Here is a 10000-nt window from a genome sequence, read left to right on the forward strand (position 1 = left end):
TTAAGAGACAAAATGACGGAACAATCACCTTAGTTATCACCTTAATGCAAATCACCCGACAGAAAGCAGTCCCAGGTTAGATGGTCACCAACCCACACTCCACGACTTCTCTAGGAAAATAACTAGACCAGTCCGTGAAAAGGTTACCAACGCTGTAGCAGTTTGGGTTGCCGGTGACTGTCAGCCCATCAACATAGTTGAAGACGGTGGGCTGACTGAGGTGATTCGAATTGCTTCAGGGGACAATTCTTACGATTTACCGTCGAGGGGCACCATTGTGTCTCGCATACATTCCTTGTATGACGGCGAGAGAGCCGAAAAAAATACAATTAAACAACAGTGTCTAAAATACACGCTGTCTGAAGCGATTACTCGTTAAGATTTAGTCTTTAGAAGAAAAACAAACGTTTAATCGCGATTAATCTAGATTAATGAATTTCAAAATGTGTTTTAATCTATTGACAGCACTAATTTATTTATAATCAGATTTTTTTTGGGAGAAAAAAAAAACGAGGGTCAGTTGTGTTTATGAGCACCGGCTTCTAGCTGTCGGCTCCGCTGCTTAAGAGTACAGCAGCGCATATTTTCAAGTGTAACCATTGGACAGATCCCGTTTAACTGCCACAAGGGTTGACCATCTTGTAAATTTAACTGCCACAAGAGTTGTTCATCTTGTAATAAAGATCTCAATGAGGAAACACGCTGTGTTTTTTTCTATTTTCACTGCATTTTAATATAGCCTATAAATAGTGAATTTTAATATAAAAATATTAATGATTAATCGAAAATCGATCGTTAATTCTCCCGACGATCGATTAAGACAATTTAATCGAATGCCCATCCCTAACACACACACACACACTCACTCACTCACTCACTCTCTCTCTCTCTCTCTCTCTCTCTCTCTCTCTCTCTCTCTCTCTCACCCTGAGGTTGTCCTCCAGTGTGGCCACGGTGGTCTGGGTGGGGTGGCTGACGAGTATGACCTGCTGAGCGGAGGTGACTGGTTGCCCTTGGAGACCCTGGTCACTCATGACACTGGTGAACTGCTGGCTTTGCTGATGCCAGGAGAAAGAGAGAGAATCGGGTGATACACTCACTATGCACTAGGTTGAGCTTGTACACGTGTGTACGTGCGTATGTGTATGTGTGTACCTGCAAGCTCAGGTGGAGTGTGAATGTACGTGTGTGTGTGTGTGTGTGTGTGTGTGTGTGTGTGTGTACCTGCGAGCTCAGGTGGAGTGTGAATGTACGTGTGTGTGTGTGTGTGTGTGTGTGTGACTGTGAGTGTACCTGTGCGTTGAGGTTGAGCGTGACCGCGTCCAGCATCTGAGGGTCTGTGTGTGTGTGTGTGTGTGTGTGTGTGTACCTGCCAGCTCAGGTGGAGTGTGAATGCACGTGTGTGTGTGTGTGTGTGTGTGTGTGTGTGTGTGTGTGTATGTGTGTACCTGCGAGCTCAGGTGGAGTGTGTGTGTGTGTGTGTGTGTGTGTGTGTGTGTGTGTGTGTGTGTGTGAGTGTGAGTGTACCTGTGCGTTGAGGTTGAGCGTGACCGCGTCCAGCATCTGAGGGTCTGTGTGTGTGTGTGTGTGTGTGTGTGTGTGTGTGTGTGTGTATGTGTGTACCTGCGAGCTCAGGTGGAGTGTGTGTGTGTGTGTGTGTGTGTGTGTGTGTGTGTGAGTGTGAGTGTACCTGTGCGTTGAGGTTGAGCGTGACCGCGTCCAGCATCTGAGGGTCTGCCAGTGTGAGAGTCACGCTCCCGTCGCTGGCCATCCCCGCTGATGACATCACCAGGCTCTGGGTCACGCCGGTGTGTGATAGGGAGGTGCAAGGAGGCAGGCTGGTGACTGACAGGAGATTAGACCAATTACACCCACACCCAAGGAGTGACACAATCACCTGTCCAGAGCATACATAACCTGACTGGGACTTTCTTTAAAGCAGCAATAAGGAGTTCTGTTCCAAAACTAGCAAGCTAACGACCTAAAAGGTATGCAAAAACCTTGCCAACACCACCAACAGCCCAGTTGACACTGCTATACATGTGTAAGCTTGCCAACACAATAAGTGGTGTTTTTTGGCAGTATAGCTGGCAATGTCATGTAGCTTTTCTTCCATTTTTGCAGGGTGTTCCAGCCTGCAAGACAGAACTACATAGGGCATTTCTTGGATGGCTAGTGGGGAAGACACAGGTGTTTATCTGTCCTTCACATGACCATATGCTATCAAAATGAATTTGAGGATGGTACCAAAACTATCTCCCTATAAAACCATACCTCAAAAAGTGTCAAATTATTGCATAGTGTTACTTTAAAGATGCAGTCTGTGGTTCTGGCTTAAGTTTGTTGATATTTGAGTTCAACACCCAATCAAATGACAGCCCTCCCTTTAGTGATGATTGGCTAATTTGGCTAAAAAAGTTTATGGCTCAGTCCGAGCTACTATGTTTGTTTCCCATTTACATCGCCAGGACTGTATATGAACACATACTGAACAGAGAGGACAGTGAGGAGCAATTTGGTCAATTTGACAAAAAGTGTATTGCCTTAGAATTGCGGACTGCAGCTTTAACTCTGCTGTTTAATTCCTTCCACTGTCCTCTTCAATCGAGAGGCAGTAATTTTCCAGAGCAGACCAATAAGTCAATGAGTCGTGCAGTAAGTGTAATAACCATCGACCTCACGCCCACTCGGACGGATTCAAATCCATAATGCGTTCAATGGCCCCAAACAAAACACTTGCTTCAAAGTTCAAAACCCTCTTGCCAACTTCAAACATAATACATACCAATGTTAAAAGTTTCTGCCTTTGAAACAAACCAAAAAACTCACAACAACAAACAACCTCACATAAAAGCTCTGAACACTAAACTCAAACACAGTTTCTGGAGAGGCTGCACTAGTTGTCAAACATACATTTATTACATGCGACATATGGCCTATGTGGAATGGATCCCAATGAGGGCTTTACATGAAGTTCTAAGTTCTGTTCCAGTTCCTGGGGAACTCTCAGAACTTCAGGTTTTAGGCTGGATACATCAAATTCTTTGGGCTTTCTTTGTTGAGTCCAAAAACCTAAGACCAATAGTGTACACTAACAGCAGGGTTGAGGGGAGGCCAGGACAGAGGAGCACTGCTCCCCTTTGATGTGCCTTGAACACCTCCTCCTTACACAATAGGAACCGAAGCCTGAAAGCCACACACATCTGTGTCAAGAACATCTCGGTTGTACAAAGCGTTTGTGTGTGTGTGTGTTTGAATGAGTTTGTGAGTGTGTGTGTGTGTCCGTACTTACCGGACATGGTGGTGTTAGATGGGCTGTGAGGCAGGAGCTGCTCGTTAGTGATGGTGAGGGTGGCACCGCCGGCCTGGGCACCCATGGGTGATGCCAGTCTCATCCCGCTGTTCATGTCTGCAGCAGAGTGGCCGCCATGCTGCTGGAGCAGGTCTTGGCCTGCATAGAAAAGCAATAGGAAGTTGAACACACACACACACACACACACACACACACACACGCAGTCATGCTAATAAAGCAACCTTGAATTTTGAATTTGAACAGAGAGGAGGGTGGGGATGGAGACGGAGAACATGCACACACACACACACACACACACACACACACACACACACACACATACCTGATATGGTGAGAGTGATCTCCTGTGTGTTGTTGGCAGTGGGAGCAGCTCCTGCAGCGGAGGCCTGGGCCTGGGCTTGGGCCTGGGCGAGCACCTGCGTCAGGCTGGAGTTATTGATGGTCAGCGTGATCTCCTGCCCGCCGCCCGCTCCAGTCACCAGCCCCGCGGCGCCCATCACGTGGGTCAACTCCTGAGAGCCTGCAGGATGGAATACCAACAATGGAAATGTTTTAGAAAAATAGACTAAAGCGCTGCTACGTCGGACTATGGATGTCGGTGCACGCGCGCATGGTGACGATCCTGGTTCCATTGGCCTTGATCGATACATGACTTTTCAGAGCGCCACCAAGCAAACATTGTCTATTTGAGCGTGAAAAGTACAGCTAGCTAGTCAAATGGAAGCAAAAAATGAAAAGGATCCAAAGCAGCATATTGTCATATTTTACAGGACCCTCAACAAAACAGAAGAAATATTACAAGTAAAAATGCAATTACAGGAGCTACCGTTGTAGGATGGAGGGACACTCCCAGGCTGACTCAAATGAAGTGACGAAACAAGTTGCCATTATATAAATAGCAAGTAAATAACACATGATATAATATAACATATTAATACATTTAGTGTGAAGAATAGGGCAGATCCCTGTTTTGCTGCACCGAGTCTTTAATGGTTGGAAGGTCTGACTTCTGCTGTAACCAAGTCGGTACATTTGATTTATTCTCTCAGATTTTTTCCCCAAAGCGCACGCTGGATGAATAGATGGATGAACTGTGTACACCATGATACCCAGAGAGAGGTTCTGAATGAATGAGTGCGGATGGACTGTAGAACGGCTGTGAAGCCTGATATCAAGGGGTCTCAGTGCATCAATTCCCCAGAACATTTACCCACAAATGGATACATATTTCTCCTTTTGGAAAACAACTGTCACCTTATTAGATCTGATCAATTCAGTTCTGGTTCATGTTTCTGATTATGTGACACAATATTCAACACTGATGTAATGGCAGTATGTCTGGTGTCATATCATCGGATCATCATCATCATCACGTCATCGGACAGGCTGAGGAGGTCCTTTGTCCCCAGGGCCATTCAGCTTTACAACGCCACGCAGAAGGGGGGGGGGGGGGGGGGGGGGGGGGGGGGGGTGGGGTGGGGTGATGGTCTTCCCTGCATGAGTCTACCTCAGTCTGCCCACCCCTTCTCATCTCATCTCATTATTATACCAACCCACTGTCCATCCCTTTACTGGCTATACTAGATACTAGCCCCTTGCACAGACTTAACCTCTTATATTCTGCACTATCTCTTTGCACTATCCACACACACACAAGCACAAGAACACTATCTTTGCACTTTCCACACAAGCACAAGAACACTATCTTTTTGCACTTTCCACACTTGCAGCACAAGAACACTTTCCTCCTGGACATCTACACTGTCACGATCAATGCATATTGTACCATAGGGTCAGACCCATTCTTGTATCTGTAAACACCCTACTTCTTGTGAACATGTTCTCCCCATGTGTATGTGATTTATGTATGTGTGTCGGTGAGTTTTATAAGTGTTTCAACTGGATGACCTAAATTTCCCTCGGGATTAATAAAGTATCCATCTATCTATCTATCTATCTATCTATATCATAACAAGTGTACCCAGTGTCACCCTCACTCACCTGAGGCGTCCTGCTCAGACATGCCGGTGATGGTGACGTTGCCGGGGAGGGGAGACTGCAGTGCCAGGCTGGTGAGGGGGTGCAGGACCACGTTGCCGGACACCGAGGGGTCGCCGGTGGCCATGAGATGGGGACCTGCGTGATGGGGGAGGCCATGGTCGCCGGTGACGGCATGGGACAATAGCCCCCCCTGCTGGAGGGTCTGCTGAAGGATGCTGGGGTCAATCTGGAGGTGTGGGAGGGAGCCAGAGATGGAGATATGGTTGAATTGATAGAAGCAGTAGAAGTATAGGCTGTATATAGGTACTGTATAGGTTCAGGGTGTGGTGGTGACTGCCCATTGCCCAGTGTTTCTACTTCCGAGCCAAATCCGGGGCGAGCTAAAGCGTGCCAAGGCCAGTTGGGTTTCCATTGTCACCTCCGGGCTTGATCATACATCATCATGCATCAGATTGGATGATCATTGATGCTAATGTATTGCATGGAACGGTCATATGTTAGCCCAAACAAATACCCCTGCTGTCCCAGACATTGCGTTAACGTTTTCTATTCACTCTTGATCAACGTTGATGACGTGCATACAGTCGTATAAAAGCAGAAAAACATTTCGAATTGCGCAACTACCAGTGTACTACCAAATAACAACTTATAGTTAGAAATGACCCAAAAAAACAAAAAACACTCCCAAGCCCTTTGCAGGTTGGTAAGGTTTTTTCATGAGCTGCACAACAACAGGCTGCTAGTTTCCTCTTATCTGTGTTACTCAAGCTCTTTACAAGGAACCATGTCTGCCTTTCACATTTAAATGACCAGTTTTACACCGCTGCCTGACATGTTCATGTCTATGTCAAACACTCGAATGATGTACACCGGAGTGTAGAGAAAGTTGCGTCGTTGCATCGTTGCGTTACTGCCAACATTATTGGGAAAAGGGTCTAATATATCATCTTGCACTGTTGGTGGTGAAGAAAGCTGATACACTCACTGCCAGGAACACAAAGACACACACAAGTAGTGTACACACACACACACACACACACCTCAAACAGTAGGTTTGTTTTGTGTCCATACCTGAAGCGTAATGTTGTTGATGTTGCTGCCGTCGATACTGGAGATACCGGAGATACCGGAGATCTGCACGTTGGGGCACACCAGGTTGGCGGGGGTCAACTGCAGGTGGATGCCCTCCAGAGTGGCAAGACCCTCGCCCAGAGACACAGTCAGGTCACCCCCTGCTGATAGAAACACACCATCACACACACACACACACACACACACACACACAGGTTAAATACACACATAGACATACACTGATCACACACTCATACTCTTATAATCATGCCAAAGGTTCGCTCCAATGTGATCAAATCCACCATGTCAGAACACAGTCAGTGAGAGATTGGTTGTGAGGTAGTGCTGAAAGACCTCTCACAAATGAAACCCCCTTAAAAAAACACAAGAATAAACTTCCAACAACCAAACCAAACACACACAGACAGACACACGGAAGCAGTTGTAGCTCAAACTGTCTTGAGGCCACTGAAAGCTGTGCACTAACCACTAGCCAGTACCACCAGGGAGAGCTCCGGGGAATGGTTACTTACGGTCAGTGCCTCGGACACCTTGCACTAAGCACTTAGTCAGCTGTCACTGACCTGTCATTACCACCATCAGCTTATGACTAAGATGATGGCTAAGATCACTTCTAGGACGACCTCTTGAAACTTGAGACGGGGGGGGGGGGGCACTGGAACTTTTCATCAAACAACTAAGTTTGTCTGCTGAAATATTTTTTTCAGAACACTATATGCGTGACATGTCACTAAGTCACATGACTTTAGAAAGGCAATGCAACGTTAATGCAACACATAACTAAAAGCACCGATCCTATAGACTTCACTACACTGGAAATAAAATATTCACCTACCTCATTTCAGAACGTTTTTTTGTTAGTCCCGCCACTCTAGCTAATATCACCTATCACCAACTTAAGACGCTAAATTGATTTGTTTTCACACAGATTTCATTTGCATAGCATTGAGAATTGACCAGCTCATGTCTGTTGTTAGACTGCAGTGAAGAAACTATGCTCAGACATTAAAACAGAATTCACATCTCACAGTAACATATGAAGTAGACTATAACCAAACACTAAAACAGTTTAAATGTGTAAATCTCTCAAATGTACCAGGGTTACTGTCTCTTTGGGTGTGATCCCTGATTTACACGACCTAATCCCTTACCACTGTTCTACCTGTGGGGCTCCTGAGAGTCTGGCCTCCTGAGAGAGACTGAGGCTCATCTACTCTCTCTCTCTCTCTCTCTCTCTCTCTCTCTCTCTCTCTCTCTCTCTCTCTCTCTCTCTCTCTCTCTCTCTCTCTCTCTCTCTCTCTCTCTCTCTCTCTCTCTCTCTCTCTCTCTCCATGTTTGTCTGTTCTGGCTGAGATGACATTCATGCGGAGCGGAGAGTGAAAGATGAGAGGAGGAAGGGGCAGCTCTGCCTCAGGGAGATAAGATGAGAGAGGTGGGAGAATTTAACGGACTCGCTCAGGAGTGGGAATAATCAATCTCTCTCTCTCTCTCTCTCTCTCTCTCTCTCTCTCTCTATCTCTGAGGTAAAGGGGTGCCCTCTCAGAGAAATAAAACTTCCCCCCTCTATCTCTGTTTCCCCAGTCTTGGCTTACCTCACTCCCTTCCTCGCTCACTCTCTCACTCTTTCCCCATCTAAAACTGACAGGAAATTCATTTCACGGCTGTTTTGTTTCTCTAGAGCGAGTGGGATTTCATCAAAATGAAGCCATCCCAAAACCACTAAAACTCCGTGGAGTGAGAGGAAAAAAAAGAAGAACTCCTCCCCCTCATGACCATATCATCCACATCCATGCCTGAGGCTCAACTGTCAGTTAAACAATGAAGAAACCCCTTCAAAAAGAGCCTTGTGGTTTTAAAATAAACACACACCACCGTGTGTGGGGGGGGATTCTTTACACTCGCACATGTTCTTGGCACCGCGCCTCATGCCGCCTCATGTTCGTCCTTGTTTGCTTCAAAGCAGCACTTTAACACGTGACCCAACACTTCCTGAACACAGCGGTACATGTGTCACTTCAACGCGTTCAGCATGGTGTGCACTACAGGGAGAGCAGGCTGCTGTGAGCGAGGCAGAGGCGGAGGCAGAGGCAGAGGCAGAGGCAGAGGCAGAGGCAGAGGCAGAGGCGGAGGCGGAGGCAGAGGCAGAGGCAGAGGCAGAGGCAGAGGCAGAGGCAGAGGCGGAGACAGAGGCAGAGGCAGAGGCAGAGGCAGAGGCAGAGGCAGAGGCAGAGGCAGAGGCAGAGGCAGAGGCAGAGGCAGAGGCGGACAGCCTGATCCTGCAGACACATGTTTGGACAGGGGAGCTCAAACAGAGCTGGGAGCCGTCTGCTGGGGTTACTACTAACAGAATCAACTTGATGCTTGTTAAGCAGTTGAGGGGGGTCTGAGGGATTTTGTTTGCATATGTGTATGTGTGTGTGTGAGAGAGAGAGTGAGTGGTAACAAATAAATACATTCATCACTGACAAATAAATACATTCATCACTGACAATAGGCATTTGATAAAAAAGTGAACACTGTCAATAAGTGTTTGCACCAATGTGGTTTAGAGGAGAGGCCAGTCTGAGCGTAGGAGCTTCTTTTCGTTCACAATCAGGCAGCTCAACGAACAAGAACAGCGACGGCAAACATACTAATAGAAAAGACTAAACACAGAGAGGAGAGACAGAGGACTCTCCCCCCCCCCCCCCCCACAACATATGCAGCAAGTAAAATCCTAAAAGGTTTACTTTGAGGTAAATTTGTTTTGTGTTCACGGTTTCCAAACCTATTTACATAGCTTTTGGAAGAAAAAAAAAAGAGCAAAAGAAAAAAAACAATAGAACAAACAAAAGAATTTTGAAGCAGCAGAGTATTCCGATAAAAGTCTATTTTTATGCAGTTAAGAGTGTGTGTGTGTGTGTGTGTGTGTGTGTGTGTGTATGCGTGTGCGTGTGTTTGTGGGCATATGTGCGAGCTCAGGTTATCATGTGAGAAATAGATGACTAGATGAATAGAGGCGCCCTTGACGATGACATAATGAACTCTGACCCCTTACCTGACATGGTAGCGGGTAAGAAGGCCTGGCCAACCAGGCCTGACTGCTGCAGATTCTGGTCGTACTGGCCGGTGAGGACCGAGGAGCTGGGGATGTAGATGCTTTGGTCTGCGCTGGAGGTCTGCAGCAGGCCCACGGGTGGAAGGCTGTCTGCCTGCGCCCCTCCTCCTGCAGCCTGCTGCGACGCGTGGTTGGCGTCGCTCTCCGTGGCGTGGTGCCTCCCAGCGTGGCGGTCCGAGCTCCGCTTGCCCCTCCTGCCCTCGGAGCTGGGCCGCAGGTGGCTCTGGATGTGGGTCTTGCGGTGGCCGGATGTGCGGAAGCGGAGGTCACAGAAGGGGCACTTGAAGGGCTTGGAGCCGGTGTGCAGGCGCATGTGCACTTTCAGGCTGCCTTTAGTGGAGAAGGACGTGTTGCACATGTGGCAGCCGAACAGCTTCTGACCTGCAGACACGACACCACATCAGAGCTTAATGCACACGCACAGAACGCAGGAGGAGCCTTTCTCCGTGGAACACTGGAAATATGAACTGCCATTAGTTTTGGGACGCTTAGGCTTT

At 47.4% G+C, this 10000-nt stretch overlaps 1 protein-coding gene across 1 annotated transcript in view; it reads right to left on the minus strand.

Annotated features, from left to right (window-relative positions):
• LOC105893968 (zinc finger protein 236) overlaps window positions 1-10000 on the minus strand; it is a 56147-nt gene that overhangs the window by 14818 nt on the left and 31329 nt on the right. Inside the window, 7 exon segments of the mRNA XM_031576952.2 lie at window positions 927-1058; window positions 1691-1845; window positions 3293-3451; window positions 3636-3833; window positions 5315-5540; window positions 6386-6549; window positions 9444-9884. Of these exon segments, the coding sequence (XP_031432812.2) occupies window positions 927-1058; window positions 1691-1845; window positions 3293-3451; window positions 3636-3833; window positions 5315-5540; window positions 6386-6549; window positions 9444-9884 (1475 nt within the window).

Source organism: Clupea harengus, chromosome 11 (genome assembly GCF_900700415.2).
Source record: "Clupea harengus chromosome 11, Ch_v2.0.2, whole genome shotgun sequence".
Lineage (NCBI taxonomy): Eukaryota > Metazoa > Chordata > Actinopteri > Clupeiformes > Clupeidae > Clupea > Clupea harengus.